Source organism: Thermoascus crustaceus (genome assembly GCF_041956765.1).
Source record: "Thermoascus crustaceus strain CBS 181.67 unplaced genomic scaffold VTN00scaffold_3, whole genome shotgun sequence".
NCBI lineage: Eukaryota > Fungi > Ascomycota > Eurotiomycetes > Eurotiales > Thermoascaceae > Thermoascus > Thermoascus crustaceus.
In genome coordinates, this window is record NW_027192529.1 from 211047 (window position 1) to 227374 (window position 16328).

General features: G+C 49.5%; 4 protein-coding genes across 4 annotated transcripts; 3 read left to right on the forward strand and 1 right to left on the reverse strand.

Moving 5' to 3' along the window:
• Positions 1–1761: 1761 nt before the first annotated feature.
• On the forward strand, positions 1762–3387 carry VTN00DRAFT_5275 (uncharacterized protein; the record flags this gene model as incomplete). Its single annotated transcript, XM_069431788.1, has 4 exons — positions 1762–1969; positions 2021–2725; positions 2773–3012; positions 3062–3387. 4 exons carry the CDS (start codon positions 1762–1764, stop codon positions 3385–3387), a joined length of 1479 nt encoding a protein of 492 aa, XP_069287712.1.
• Positions 3388–5097: 1710 nt separating this feature from the next.
• Positions 5098–8811, forward strand: VTN00DRAFT_5276 (uncharacterized protein; the record flags this gene model as incomplete). Its single annotated transcript, XM_069431789.1, has 1 exon — positions 5098–8811. The coding sequence occupies one exon, from the start codon at positions 5098–5100 to the stop codon at positions 8809–8811; it is 3714 nt and encodes a 1237-aa protein (XP_069287713.1).
• A 1007-nt stretch (positions 8812–9818) lies between these two features.
• Positions 9819–10310, reverse strand: VTN00DRAFT_5277 (uncharacterized protein; the record flags this gene model as incomplete). The annotated part of the gene is made up of 1 exon (XM_069431790.1): positions 9819–10310. The coding sequence occupies one exon, from the start codon at positions 10308–10310 to the stop codon at positions 9819–9821; it is 492 nt and encodes a 163-aa protein (XP_069287714.1).
• A 3950-nt stretch (positions 10311–14260) lies between these two features.
• Positions 14261–15864, forward strand: VTN00DRAFT_5278 (uncharacterized protein; the record flags this gene model as incomplete). The annotated part of the gene is made up of 5 exons (XM_069431791.1): positions 14261–14407; positions 14463–14612; positions 14664–14816; positions 14868–14985; positions 15044–15864. The coding sequence occupies 5 exons, from the start codon at positions 14261–14263 to the stop codon at positions 15862–15864; spliced, it is 1389 nt and encodes a 462-aa protein (XP_069287715.1).
• Positions 15865–16328: the final 464 nt, after the last annotated feature.

Sequence of the window (16328 nt, forward strand, 5' to 3'; positions counted from 1 at the left end):
TTGCCCAAGGGAGAACCACGATTGCCCAAACAAGGCAGGTCGATGTGATCAAGTGCGGTCGGCCGGAGTCGCTGCAAACTGCCTCGATAGCCGGCACCAAACATTGGGCTGGAAGAAACTCACGACAGGACCAGTCGCCTCGGAGTCGAGGCCCCCAGACGGACCTCGTGGTTTGCGCGCAGTAGCGCACATTAATCCGTTGCTTAGCCGTTGTTCCTAAAGTCTGCTGTGTGCTGCTGTGCCGGACTCATCCCTGCCTGTCATCCTTCTGTCCGCAGAAGGTCCCTCGGACGGCTGATGATTCTGGCGTTGCAGAGAGGTCCTGGATATCATCGTCGCTGCGAGTCTGTCGATAGCGTGGTGGATGCCGGGGCGTACTTTTTCCGTAGAGAAATCTGATGTATCGTGCACCCAGCAGACATGTAGAATTGTCAATCGGAAAGACGGGATTCCAATAATCTATAAGAATAAAATCTAATACCGCCGGAGGGTTCACTGCAGGTTGATTGATGCGGGCTGCGAGGTGCGGGAGCGTCCTTCTGTGTCCTGTCCTGGATGCCCTCACTGCATCTCCAAGCTCGCCCATCGATCACCGCATCTCTCACCTCTCCTTCTCTTCATTCCTGTTGCTCGCCCCATGCACTCGCGCGTGGCCTCCTCCACTTGAGTGCCTAGCTTAAACATTATTCAAGAATCGTCCCGCTAGCACTCCCATTCGTCTCGCCGCCCTTTTATCAGATTCCTCTACTCCCCCTTCGTCAGAGCCCCCCGATCGCCAATCTCCCTGGCCCTGTCACCTCCCTGTCTCCACGACTCTCGCCTCTCGTGGCTGTTATTCTACGGCCTAACCCTAATTAACCCACGGAGATCCTTCCAGAGGCTTGGATCCTCAATTGCTCCGCCGGCCGCTGCTATCACGCTCTAGTTGCCGCGCTTAGTTGTGTCGTGGCGTGCGTGGCCGCAAAAAAGGTACGCTCCCGCGCAGTCGCCTTGCAGCAGCAGCATCGGGGCTTCTGCGAGAACAATGATCGCTCCGCTTTAGCCCTCAATCTCTCTCTCTCTCTCTCTCTTTCTCTTATCTGTCTCCAATTGTGCATGCTGATCATTCGACATAGCCGTCCTTCTTCCTCCTCTGCCCTTCACTGCGTCCGGTTTCCCGCCCTTCCGCCCCTGCCATCCCCCCGGTCCAGGATCCTCGACAGTAGCCGTCTCCTCCCCTCCCCGCTTCTGGTCGACTTTTGGCCACCTGGAGCTTTGACACGGAATAGTCTGAGCGAGATACCTCGGTCGGATAGCACCTTTGTTCAGGTTCAATCCATCCCGCGCGCACGGAGTCGGGGCTCGATCGTTTGCCGAGAACAGTACATGTTGGAGTAGCGATCGTAGCGTGGGACAACATTAACGCAGCGGTCTGAGTGTGGCGAAGAAGGGAGAACAAACAAGCTCTGAGAGGACCTTCTGTGGCAGATATCAGCTATCTGTCGCGGCCCGTTGAGCTGCATTTGACTCGCGGCGCTCCCGCTGCTCAGCCACCTTGTTTCGTTGTCAGCCTGCAATTCTGTTGCTCAGGCTCCAGAATAAGCATAATTACGCTGTACAGCCTTCCTTGGAGTGTGGCGCGTGGGATATCGAGCGGAAACACCCTTGGGCTACTATAAGTCGAACATGCGGAGGTAGCCTCGATTAGGAAGAGCCGTTTACACAATCAGGAACAAGACACGCCCCAATATTCTACAACAACCATTGGCAACCATTGGAATCATGGAACCGTCTGTCGCTCATCGCCCTTGGGAAGAATCAAAAATGGGTCCTCAAACACCGACAGTCCCTACTTCCCAGACTCTTCCCTCCATCTCGACTCTCACCGCCAACATGACCCCCGTACCTCCAGCAGAGAAGTCCCCTGGAGCCTCTTCCATGAACACCCTTGAGCGGGATTCGGGGAATTGGTCGATGCCTCCGAGTACGAGTATGCTCCCTGTGTATTTTGTTCGTTGATAAATACGTGCTGACTCGGCAGGATCGTCGACATACTCAAATACTACAAATGGGACCGGCAATTACCACCATTCCCTCTCATTCCTCACTTCGTCTCAGCCCTCCCCGAATCGCCTCTCGAGCGTCTCTGATCGATCACCCTTCGAACAAACAAACACCCCATCCTCGGCCGGTGCACAACCATCGCCTGGGTTCACCTCGACGCAACCGAACTCAACACTTCCTTCGATAAACCAGAACTTTGAGGCACCCTCCCAGAGGGGCAGTATTGCGGATCTCTCGGACTCGCGACGTAGCAGCGTGGACAGTCGGATGAATCAAGGCATAAGCTCCTTGGCGATCAATCCCGCGTCGCCATATCACAGCACCAACGCGTCGCAGTCATCAATTGTCTCTGGTCTACAAAGGGAACGAGGTATCACATCGGACCTGAACAAGACCAACAGTTATAGGGGTCCCCGCTATTCTGCGGGGCAGCCTCTTTCACCGTTGGGACCGCGGGCGGGGGAGCATCGAGGCTTCACGGCTGGCCGCACTGCCCCTGCGATCTCCTCGAATCCGCGGTCCGAGATCTACAATGCAGAAGCCCCCACTGCCGGTATGGCTTATGCATTTCCAGACCCGGATGTCGCTCGATCGAATTCGGTATCGACGACCAATGACAAGTCGAATCGGTCATCGGCACATTTCTCTTCAGGTGATCTGCGTTTGCCTCGAGGTCAGCAAGGTACGTTCAATGTCAATTTCCCCATGAGTTCTGCTGATAAGCTGCAGAACTCCCCCAGAGTGTACACCATCACTCGTTACAACATAAGCAGGTGCGGGATCTAATGGGAGACCCAGAGTCGCCAAACGGTACCACGCCGTATAGTAGGACCCCTGAGTTAAGGGTTACGCACAAACTGGCCGAAAGGAAACGTCGTAGCGAGATGAAGGATTGCTTCGAGATGTTGCGAATGCGGCTTCCGCAAAGCCAGAATAATAAGTCAAGTAAATGGGAGACGCTGACAAGAGGTACATCCATTACACTCTACGAATTGTTGTTCATGACTAACTTGCTTAGCAATTGAATACATTGGTCAACTAGAGAAGACACTCAATCAGGTCCGCAGGGACAATTCTGTCTTGAGGACTGAAGTTGAGGAGCTGCGGGCCCAGCTCAGCCAACAGCAGCAGGCGAATGGTCAATCCAGACAACAGTCAGTCTACGAACATCATGCGATGTCCGGAGCTCCACCGCAACCCAATGGCCAGTCGCAGGGCCCTGTATATGCAAACTACGCTGCAGGGTCTGCCATGTCTCAGGATCAGGCGCGCACGCTTCCCCCTATAATGAATGGGTCAATAGCGCCGATGCAGGGAGTACAGTATACGGAAGAAAGACGATAGTTCGATGACACGCTTTTTGCCATGCATACGAACAAGAAATCGATCCGACTAGCTGCGTAATTTGGCTGCCCATGTCGGGAATCATAACATGCAGAGCAGTTCTGTTTATGCCGTTGCGAGACGCGTTCTATGCTCTTTTTGTTATTTTGTTCGCATGACCTACATCTGGCATTTTGTTTACTACACGTACCGCGGGACCCTTCTGTCCCATTGTTCGCCTTTGTTGTCTGCAGCTGCTAGTCGGGTTTTCTTCGATTCCGCATTATGTTATGTTTATGGTGCGAAGGAACTTTTCCTCGCGATAATGGCATCTGTGTTGCATTAGGGGATATTTTGACAGAAACGGAGCAGGAATGGAGTACTTTCCTATCTTCGTTGCATCTTTATTTGATCTTGGTCAGGCCAGGGTTCTGTTGGATTGATCGAGGAGTTGCGAGCTCTCACTGGGTGTACCAAAACGCGGATTGGGTGTGTTTGTGATGCAGGATTCGATATCCTCTTGGCTTTACGTTTCTATTCGCTTCGCTTTACATTATATTATATATTTGTCTTCAGCTGACCCACTGTGGGAAGCAGTTCCTGCGTGTTTTTGTTTTGACCCTCGGCCCTAGTAGGAGTAGCCTTTTTTTTGTTCTCAAGCCGACCATGTCCGTGGCTGTACTTAATTTTAAGACTTTATGAAGATGCAATTGCCGAGAGATCGACAACTGCCTGATGTCGTTACTTACCTAAGCTCGGGAAACGATGAGATCTTTACCAGATCAGACGTCGAGTTTCTATTTAAACAGATCTGTGAAGAGGATCGGATCTATCTCCCGCTGTATCTATAATTATTCCTGCAAGCGCCGGTCCGTCTTGGGTCCCTCCCGTGACTTTGCATCTGCGCGTTCTGATTGGCCGATCTCGACCTCGCCCGGTTTCGACTGCCCACGTCTCTCCGTCCAAACACGAACATCGGCGGCTACAGAACAGCGATTTCTGGCTGTCCACCAGTCCCCTCTCATGGCCAGCATTGCATCGCAGGCTGCTGATACTTCATTAACTGCTAGAGCCGATGATGGGTCTCCTATGCCAATCAAGACGTTTCAAGGGGGTATTCCCGCATGGGGAGCTGTTCAAGACACGGAACGGCTCCAATCATGAGCTTCACATGGAGATGCTTGAGCTTGATGATCTGCCCGTGTAAGGGCCTGGTCGCCGACCTTCTTCGAAGCAATGATTCTGCAGCTTGCTTGCAGACTTTTCCGTCTTCACCTGATCTTCATCTTTTCTGTCTGCGTTGGTCTATTTCTCCTCGTCATTCACTTGCAGTTCCTTTTATACCCTCCGTGAATGTCCCTGGCGGACCTTCATTGTGCGCTGTTGTTTTTTGTTCTTTGTTTGCTATCAACTTTCTATTGCTATTGTTTGGGGTCTATTCACCAAGCAGTCCCATTGTCTAGACCGTTCTAATCCACTGATCTTTTGCATCCAGCTTCAGAACGGTTCTCTTCTTTGCCATTCCCTGGAGCAATGGCTTGTTTCGCACGCTGAAACTCACACTTGCAGATTTGAGAGTGCATTTTGAGGAGTTGATGTACTTCCTGTGTAAGCATTGAGCTCCCGCATATGATGCGCCACCTGTTGTGATGATCTATCGAGCTTGACTGACATGTTTCTGTATCGGTTAGCCTCTTTTCTTTCTCAGCTTGTTTTCGGTAACCTTTAAATATGCCAGCTGATAACTCAGCCCTGCGACCTCCAGAGGTTCCTAAATTTCCTCTCTCTTCGCCGATAACAGAGGAAATCCCGAGTCCCACATGCTCTTCGGAAGACAGGGATACGGAAAAGGAGAATCCTTTCAACTCTCCCGCTGAAGTGACCCCCAATCCATTCAAACACACTGTAACGGAGGTTACTGGCGGTCACAGTGCGTTCACGCTGGAGAGGTATCTCGATCCTTCGCATGCACGAAGGCCGACAGAAGCAGAACTGGCGAGGGCCAACCCAACGCCAAGCACCCATGGGATTACGGAAAAGAAAGATTGGCGGCTCAGTCTTAATTTGGTGACGAATTTCTCTCGGAACAAGCCCCAGAAACAGAATGTTATAACTGCACCCACATTTGTGGACCTAAACGATTTGAAGTCGCTGTGCAAGGCTCGAGAGGAAGAGAGATCTGCAGGGCGAAAGATCAAACGGGCGTTGCAGAAAAGGAGAAACTCCGGGTACGAGGAGCTTAGAGACGATTCTATCAAACCAGACGAGGGCGGACAGCCTGCGGAGTCGGATAAGGGCCCTTCAACTTTTGAGGGACAGTATTCATCTAATGAGAGACATGAGCTGTCGCCGTCTGACCGACCTATTAAAATTGGAATCAAGATGCCATACGATGGGTACGGTCCTCAGAAAGATAACACCAACAGTGCTACATCTAAAGAACCTGACAGTGCTCACAGCAAGGCTACCCTGCCTACTCCGGTCACACCGTCTATAGTAATTACACCGGCAAAGGAGGAGGCTCCATGGACGGCCGACAGCCTTGAATACAGTCGTACACCACGACCAGCGTCTAGCGTCTATTCCCAGCCCACGCCGTATGTTGGAAGCGGAGATTCAGACATTCCACCGGTCCCGGCGATCCCAGCGTTTCATTCCGTTGTTAGAAATGGAAATACAGGTGCAGAATTGCTTAAATCTAGTATTCCCCCAAGACCACACCATTCGTTGTCCGCCAGCACTGTTTTCGAGGAGGACGATAGCCCTCGATCAGCGACACGTGGACGGTCAGACTCAAATGAACGCGAGAAAAGGATACTCCACCGTCTCAGCATCAACACAGATACGAACAGTCATCGGTCGCAAGGATGGTGGACATATCTGCTCTCGCCGCTGATGAGGTCCGACACGGTGACTAGCCGGAAAACACAGACCAGCGACGAACCCCCGCCTATCCCTCCATTCTCTGCAACTTCTACGACGTCCAAAGAGTCGAGCGAGAAATGGTGGGAACAAGAAACGGAGAAAGAAACGTCCACTTTCTCTCCCGACACGCCAGAGACTGCGACCGCGAAACGAGAAGACCTGGTCGACTGGCCTGATATCGGAGAGCGTGCAGTTCGCCAAACTGAGCCGGGTGAGAGCCTACTCGATAAATCACCCGAAACCCACGCAGCAATTCTACCAGAAAAGGAAAGCGGCGGTGTGAAAGGCTCTGCTGCTGAGTATTATCAAGCCTGCGCCTACGAACTGTTCAGCGACAAGCCCTATTTCGAATGTATCAACCATGTCTGCTCGATAACACCAGCAGATCGAGTAGTCGCTCCCGATCATAATAATGATGCAGGGGCAAAGAATACGAAAGGGCTAGCTATTGTCACGCAAACCGAACCTAATCCAGCCACTGTGAATCCAAACAACCCATTCTTCAGTAACTCGATGGAATCCGCACCCGGTCCCTCCAACCGTGCCTTGACTGCGATCGACGAGTCCAATTCCTCTCCGAAGGCGACCAGAGATGCGAGAACAGCCCAAATTCCGAAGAAAAATACTTTCCAACCTGTTTCTGAGACACAAGCTGAAACGTCGAGAAATACAACTGCTCCTAAGACTGAAAACCCCCATACACCTCCAACGGGACCGAAGGCCCCTGCCCCGCCACAAGAATCGCAAAGCCGCCTTTCACCTGTGGCTGGACCACCGCCGTACTTATCTTCACAGAGAGGAAGGTCTGTGCCCCGCTACAGAGCGATCTTCCCTTCGGAATACATAGTCCAGCCACAGCCGCAGTCTCCTAGTCCAATATCTCCCGGTACGCAGCAGGCGATGGCTGGTGGAGGTTCTATTCCAATGTCAGATGTGCAGCATCCTCAGCAACCCCCACAAGTATATACTGCTGCAAACCGTTCTTTTGATCTCCCTCCGCGTCCAGCTCCTGTTCCGGTCACCATGACCGATTTGCAGCATCCCATTGCAGCGCGGGCCAAGGTTGAAGCTCGACGACGTAGGCTCGAGAGGGAAGACGCTGCAGGCAGAAGGCTCGGAGGCTTCTGGCGTGGTAGAGGTTGCTTCAGTAATAGAGGATGTTTTGGAAGGCCGGGCCGTGAGGGACGAGTGAGACGGAGGTGGTATGGGTTCATCTGCACCATGTTTCTCATTATCATCGTGGTGGCGATCGTCCTCGCAACAACACTTACATGGAAAAGAGACGAAACCTCCGTCCAGTCTCAATGGCTGAATTTGACAGGTTATCCTCCCATGCCCACAGGCATCTTGACTATAGCGGGCCCGGATGCCCATGTGCAGCAGACAGGATGCGTGCATCCATCAACCATGTGGAGCTGCGCGCTCCCAAAGGAGCAGCAGGACCAGAATAAACCTTACGGTGCAAACCAACCTAATTTTAGGATCCAGGTCAGATTCTGCAACGGGACATGCCCCCATAGCACCACGCTCGCGTCGAATACAACTACGACTGTGAACAGACGGTCTGCTGGGAACCCCGTGACGGCAGGACAGTTTATTAAGCATCAGCTGCTAAGGACGAGGGATCTTTTCAGTCCCTCGCCTGCGCCGCCTAGTATGGCTGATCAAACCTTCTTGGGAAACACGACAGATGGAAATTCCGCACCGTTTGCCGGAGAGGAGACTCCATTCTTTATAACAGTCCTATCGCCTGACAAAGTCCCAGTCAGCCGTCTAACTAAGCGCGCCGATGACTTTTCATTTCCCAATCTAACAGACGTCATTCCTCCTCCGGATGTCGATTCAGACGGGACTGCTGCTCCCGCCAATCTCTATCCGCTCCCCGTGTCTCAGCCCGTACGGTTGTACAACCGCGGGCTTCCAAACGAGCACTACGGATTCTACACCTACTTCGACCGCTCCACCTTCCTCAAATCCACAGCCCCTCTGAACAACGGCGACCCCGGTGAAGTCCCCGACGACCTGAACGGCGGATCCACCAAGGACGCCGCCAAGGTCCGATGCACATGGGCACAGACGCGCTTCCTCATCCAGATCTGGACCAGACCAGCCCAATCGAAAATGTCACTTCTAGGAGGCCCGTCCCCGATGTCTTTGGTCCCCCAAGGAACGGCAGAAGACGCCAGCAGCTACCAGAATATCACCAGCTCCTCCGCAAACGACTTCACACGCCCCGGATCCTTCCCGTACCCGGTCACCATCACACTGGACCGTCACGGCGGCGATGTGAAGAAGAAGATGGTCTACTGCTATGGGATGGATACAAGGGAACGTATCATCTTCTCTGAGAAGAAGCTGCAGTTGGAGTTCCGTGGTTTCGGCGGGAGCTGGATCAACCCGGCTCCGGGGGTCTTCAATACCACCACGACAGATGACAATGATGAGAACTCCGAGCAAGGCTTCGATGGCGGTACGGGAGGCTGTTCCTGTCAGTGGATCAACTGGATAATATCTTCCTAGAATTAGATCTGGATCAGCTGGACTTTTCCTTTGTTTATATGACGATAGCGACGACGCTGTATTGATTTTCTGTGATATGACCGTTGATGCTGATACCATGCCATGCCATACAAGACCGGGTCTTTGGATGAGATCTGCTCTTGCCTCTCTCTTTCTCTGTGTCCTTTTTGGATCTCGAGGTTGTTTTAAACTCTTATCATGTTTGCTTTTCTTTTTCTTTTTTTTTCTTTTTTGGTCTTTCCTTTGTTCTTCTTGTTGCATTTATCGGCGTTAAAGTACCCGCATATAACGTATGCTGGTTCCCTAGAGAATGATGGCCCAATCCTACCTACCTGATCCCTAATATAACACTCATGGGATTGGACAAAAGAAAGATTTTTTTAACGCATCCTACTCTACTACTACTATCTATTGATCAAATGTAAAAAAGGCTAAAACAAGAAAATGAGAAAAAAATGCAAGAATGAAAGAAGAAAATGTCTGATAAATATCAATAAATCCCTAATTGATTGATATTGATAACTAAACCGTAAACCTTTCTGTAAACCCAAATCCTAGTCCCAGCCAGTCCTTTCCCTTTCCTTTCCGCCTCTATAACCGACTCCAATCCCACAGTAAGTAAACGTAAATGGAACTGGGGAAGAAATAAAACGATGGATATTAAGATTAGGATTAAATAGGTATTCTTCTGTACGTCAAGTAGCCAGCCACCCAAAACCCATTCAGTCCCTTTGTTGTTACATGTTCCTTTTTTCCCCAATGTATGGTATGGTGTATTGTACAGATAAAAAACAAAACGAACATCTCTTTCCATCAGTCATTGCACTCTACTCGATGACCTACCACTCTTTCCTCCCTCCTTTTTTTTATTCTTATGTGGACTCCAGCAGCGAACGTAGCAAAGACTTGCATGCTATGGAACGACAGACTGATGGCAGGCTGAAAGAAAGGAGAGAAGAGAGGGAAGATTGCCGTCGAGAGAGTAGACGTTGTGCAGGAAATGGCTTTTACGCCATGACCATGAAGGCACCCCAGATGGCGCTGAGAGCGAGCGCCGAGACGTAGGTGACCTCCAGCTTGGAGCCGGGGTTCGAAGGGATGAAGTTCGAGGCGGTCGCGGCAGGAGGAGTAGCACCACCACCGACGCCGTTGCCGTTGCCGTTGGATCCAGATCCGCCATTGCCATTGCCGCTGCCACCGCCGCCAACGGGCAGGGTAGCAGTGGGCTGACCGTTGGGACCGGTGAGGGTGGTCGAGTTGCCATAGTGGCCTGGCTTAGTGCCGTTGCCATTGCCGTTGCCCCAGACTCTGGTGGCAGTCATGGTCGCATTCTGGTGGACGCTGGAGGTGACTGGATAGTATCCGGTGGGCTGAGGCGCGGTGGTGATGGGAACGTAGGTGGTCACCTCAGGCTCCTTGTGGTGGAAGTCCTTGTTACCGGCGGCGGCAGGGGCAGCCGCGAGGGCAAGGGCGGCGACGATGGAAGTACCGAAGAGCATTTTGATGGTGTTTTAAACGGTGATGTGTGGAGTAAGAAGAAGCAAACGGATGTGAATCGTTGAGACGAGAACGAGAGACTGGACGTTAAAAGGCGCGGGTCAAATGCTCTGGATCGAGAGGTAAAAGTACCTGAAGATTAGGAATCAGCATATAAAATGGACTTTTGTATTTCCAGGTCTTGGAATACACACCTGAAGAAAATGAGCGTTGATGATAAAGATTGAATGGATTGATGATGGCAGGTCCAGTGGTGCGAGTGATCCGGTTCTTATAGACCTCTTGTTCCTCCTAAATCCGAAAATATACTAGTGGGAATTATTATTATAGAAAAAAGATCGCCTCTTTTCTTGTCCAATTTTTTTCTTCGCAAATGTCTGTTCCCAGAATTATGTGGTTCCATGGTTGCGAGTTCTGGAATACTATATCCTGGTTTCCGCATTCGGAAAATCGCTCGCGGAAACTCTGCCGAATCCATTTCGACCATCCAGATTGCTGGATCCGTTCTCGCCACTTGCAGGGAAAAAAGAAAATAAGGTTATCTTAGCCGGTTAAAACGGTGAGCATGTGAAATGTCGAGGCATCGTACCCGGGTTCTTCAAGGCGCAGCAGTCACGTGGCCATCAATTCCTGATGCATCGCCACAGCTGCCGGATTCTTACATTCCAGAGGGACGAAACCAATCATGCCATCGTTGAATTCTGAAAACGGTGGTAGGCGATCGTATAGACTCGGAAGTAACCCCTTTACCTGCTAAAGCTGGCCGATAGTTGCACTGTAAGCAGAGAACCACTTTGCAAGGGTCGTGATTAATGACCCGTTGATCAGAGCACACAGCATAACTCAGGTAGGACAACTTCCTAGGCAATTACCTGCCTAGGTAGCCACATAACTCAAAGTTAGGAGTCTTGAGCCTGAAATCGGCCTAGTGAGATGATAATTAAAAGTCACAGATTGCTGTGTGCACCGTAAGCTGACCCGAACTAGATGGAGTTGCCGAAAACACTTGTCCAAATAGAAACCAGTAAAGCGAGAAGTTAGAAGAAACGAGTTCACAATATCCCTTGCTTTTTAATGGGTGTTCTCGTCTTACATGAAAATATTGCACATAAGTAGAGAAAAAGGAAACGGAGAAAGGATGGACGATGAGTGAAATGGAGATGAAGACGGTTGGTCATATGACTATTTCGAGCAGAGGAATGGAAGTTACTTGGGGACCCTCCGAAAAGAGACTAAAAATCGACATAGGGACAGTACTACCAGTTAATTAGTATGCCAATAAAGCATTAATACCTGGTTTTACGTGCGTCTGTGCTCAAGTAAATGCGGGAACTGCACTGACAAGTTCATCTGATAATTTTGTATCACCTCACAGATAGGCACAGGTAAGGTTTTGGGACCTTGGAGATATCAATCTTTCGGTGCTCTCTTCATAGTCTAGACATTAAAACGGGAATCTGATCAGAACTGTCCGTTTATGGAGCGAGAGTCTGTATCTGCAATAGGATTGTCACTGAGATGTGACCTTGGGCAGGAAAAACCAAGTAGAATTGGTAATGGAGAATTTAATCTGTTACTGTTAGGATATTAGCCTATCCCTAATGCAGAAATTCATGAATACGGGCGTCAACAGCACTTTTAAAGACGCTACGTTGTAGTCTTTTGAAGGATAGTTCATCTCTTAATCCGTTCACAGGTGCTGGGAAAATGCGTAATTTAAAATTAAATAGTTGAGCAGGCTTAGCTTCCTTACCTGGAACAATCCAGGAATATGTTTCTTCGACTTTTCGAACTCGAGGCATGTCGGATTGCAAGGAAGCGGCCATGATCTTGGATCATGCGGTCACTTTCAGGAGAAACCTAGCTAACTGCCCTTCTCGGAGGGCTCTGCAGCCTTATTGTTCTTGTAAATTTAACTTTATGGCCCTGGATCTTCTGTCATTGGACCTGAAGCTGGATGTCCGGTTGATGAGTGTAACCTTCGCCTTCATTGAGGGATTGAAGACTAGGTTAAAGGTAGCGTGTTAGCAAGTTGACTCTCTTGGTTATACCCGAAATGGACAGAACCACAGCGCCCTCCGGATGCGTCATATTTTTCTCTTTATGGTGACCCGTCGACATGGTAAGTTAGATGATATAGCGCGTGTAAGCCAGATGCCTTTGTGAGACAAGATATGTCACCCAGTAGTATGCATCCGACATTGGTATAAGACTATCTACTTCTCTTGGAAATACTCTCTGAAGAGAATTGATAGTTCAAGTACCGCTTGTGTTAACTTCCATGGCTCAGTAGAGACATGAGGTGGTGACAGTATTGCTCTATGAAGCATGTAGCCCGAAGCCGCTAGAAATTCCGGCAGTTACGTATCCGATACTCATCTCGCCGCTTTGTGGTATTACTCTCAACAGTCTGGTAAATCATCATTAGTTATCAGTCACCCGCCATCCAACTGAGCAATTTTGCTACAGATTCCTGGTCGTAGAAACAGTGGATTCAGTACCCTTAATTTTATGAATGATGGGATTGGATGTGTAACGATCTGTTCTGAGAAGTTTTGAACATCTGTCTGTATGCTAATTCAGGGTTCTTTAGAGAAAATGATGGAATGAGAAAAGGCATGATCGACTTAGGCGATTAGAAGATCTCAGAAAACAGATCCCATGCCTATGTCGACCACCCGCAGGGAAAGAAGCACAGAGGCCCAGAAAGCGCAGACTCAGAAATCCTTAAAGGATATCAGGATGAAAATAATTATGCATATAGCTGTGTTCTTGAAAGGAAGGATGGAACTTGAAGAGACCGCAGACATCAGGTAGGTGCTCCTCATACGTGATGACCCAAACAACGGCCACTCCTCCCATTCTTCAGGTTACCATTTTTTGACCTTATTGGGGGGATTACTGTACTACGTGTATACCTACTTTATAACTAATACCCCATTGCTTTGCGCCAGACTTCGCTTCACGGTTGGCAGCATGAGCTTTTCAGTGTAAATTAGTATTGAGCAGCAGGATCGACGACGGTGACACTCCGAGACTACATATTATGGACCATCAAATCTCAAAACATACCCAAGTACGTGAATATCTTCGAGCATGCATATACAGTGTTTGGGACATTGCTGGTATCTACAGTCAAGGTTTAGATCTGCATGCTATTTAGTATCATAACATTCGCCGGTTAGGGAGCCGCACCGACCCGCCAACTGGAATTTTGGAGAAATAATCCAGACGTCACTGAAAATATTCAATGTTAAGAAGTGATATGCATTCGTGAGGGTGACTGCACTCTCATCTGCTGATGTATATCTCGTCTAGTTGCGTTCTTAATCGGTCTTAATAAGCCCCCACCTTTTGCACCTGCACCATCATGCCTGCTGATAGGATATCACCGCGCATGGAATCCGGTTATATCGGAAAAGTCCAGGATTATCCTTCGAACCCTCGCAAGTTATTTCCCTGGCTCTAATGCCGGTATCATGCTGCAATCCGTCTATCTTGCGTGCTTCGCGCGGGGTCAGCGGGCATCTCCGCAATGTGTACATTAAAGAGAAAAGGCTGCTACGGCAATCGGTTATCGTTCCATTCCATGGGCGCTGGCGTCATAGATAGCGCCTATTATATGAGAAGAGGGGTCTGGACTACTTGTATCTGAGGAAGACATCTTCGCCAGACTTTCAGAGACAACTGGATCATTCTATAGTGCCGTCGTGGGCATGGAGCAACATATCCTGGAAACTATTCGGACGTCAACTCCGCTATGGGGCGTCATACTCTTCTCTTTATTCTTTGTTAGTGATCGATACAGTTTCTGCTACGCAAGTAACTAACCGGACAGGCATATTATGCGGTTCCCTACCTGCAAAATAAATACGACCTCAACCGCTATCCTGGTCCTCTCATTGTTCGCTTTTCAAATTTCTGGATGCTTGCGCAGGCAAGGTGAAAATTCATGGCTCCACAATTTACAATTTCGTCTAATGCGCTGGGCAGAAAACACAGGATTTCTATGGCGGTTCACGAGAAACATCTAAAGCTAGGCGACTTTGTCCGCCTGTCACCGGACCAGCTCAGTGTGGCGCATCCTGATGGGATTAGAGTAAGGGAAATAGAGGAGTAGCAAGCTGGAATCCTTGGCTAATCATTAAACAAAGGACATTCTCGGCCATGGCAACGGATTTCTGAAATCAGAGTTTTACTACGCCTTTGATAACATCGAACAGGGCGTATTTACCACGCGGAACAGGCTCATGCATAGTCGAAAGCGCAAATATGTATCCCATGCATTCAGTCCGAAAGCAATGGTAAACTTCGAACCATATATTACGAACGCTTTGAAAATATTCACTGCACAGATGGAAAACCTGCTGCAGAAGGGCCAAGCTGGACAGTACGTGGATCTGGGACAACGTGTCACAGCAATTGGGAAGCTTCAGAGGAGAGAGGATGCTGCTATCGATGCTGCGCAGTGGTTGGCATTTCTCGCGTTTGACATAATTGGGGACCTGGTAAGCAGTCTACCGCTGCATGCTCTCGAAGTGAATTTACTTACGACATAGGCATTTGGGGAACCATTTGGCTTCTGCAAAGCAGGCTCCGACACAAACGATGGCATCAAAAAGTTGCGAGATCGAGGGGAATGGTGCTGCACCGTGGGGCAGATGCCGTGGATCAAAAGTTAGTCCAATGTGTACCAAGTTCCCGAGCAGAATTAGCATAATTCTAACGGAAACAGCATGGACACCGTATTTCTATTTCGATACCTTCTTTGTCCACGGCCTACATGCTGCCCAAGCGCTCGCCCGCATTGGGATTGCCGCCGTCGAGAATCGCAAACACGCGAAAATAGATCCTGGCCGTAAAGATATCTTATTCTACCTCCTTAAGGCCAGAGATCCGGACACTGGAGGTCCTCTTCCTGATGCAGAGCTCAAAGCTGAAGCCCTTACCCAGCTGATTGCGGGGAGCGACACCACAGGGAACACGCTCACCCACGTCGTTGATATGTTATGCCGCCATCCCGACAAGCTCCGAAAACTGCAGGAGGAATTGGACGCTGCGTTCCCCTCACCACTGCCTACAGACTTTGTGGCCCCGTTCTCTGAGTGCCAGGATCTGCAATTCACCCAGGGCATCCTCTATGAAACGCTGAGACTACGCACGACTGTGTCAGTTGGTCTGCCCCGGGTTGTTGCCAAGGGTGGTGCGATGGTCTGTGGACAGTTCTTCAAGGAGGGCACTGTACTGTCAGTTCCCACATACACCGTCCACCGGGACGAGCGCATATGGGGTCCGGATGCGTTGGAGTTCAGACCAGAAAGATGGGTTGGGGACGCGAGGTTCCCGCTTGAAAAGTACTTCCTAGGATTCAGCTATGGTCCCAGAGCCTGTATCGGCCGGAATGTCGCGTTCATGGAACTGAAGAAGACTGCAGCAACGTTGTTTCGCAGATTCAACTTCCGGCTTGTCAATCCAGAGGTCGATCCATCTATCCGCGAGGGTTTCCATCTGAAGTGTCAGACGTTGCCGGTTTTCATATCGAAGCGGGATTCGTGAATTTACATAGAGTCAGTATATATTAAAGACTATATGAAACTTACACATAACTATCTCGATGATATACACACAAGGGAAAACCCAGTTGAATAGTAGAGCGATACACAGGGAACAACCTAAAAATATATAGTTTCAGCCTGAGTGCTGGGTGAACCATAATGAATGACATATCGCACACTGCTTATACAACTTCCGAATCATTATTCCTTAGCATTAAGTGTTTCAAAAATCACAGAAAGGAAAAATCTATCATGTAAACTAATTGTCAGCATGAGAACGATGCTATGTTACAGGGGTATTTGACGTTACCGACATAACACCGAGCAAGAGAAAAGACAACCAATGCAAGTATGTCGAGAAAATAGTGAATAAATGGCTATTATTACCAACACATTGACAATATGCCTTGCATGAGACCTTTTATATCACTACTTTATTGGTTGATTGAGGCGGTTTGTCTCGGA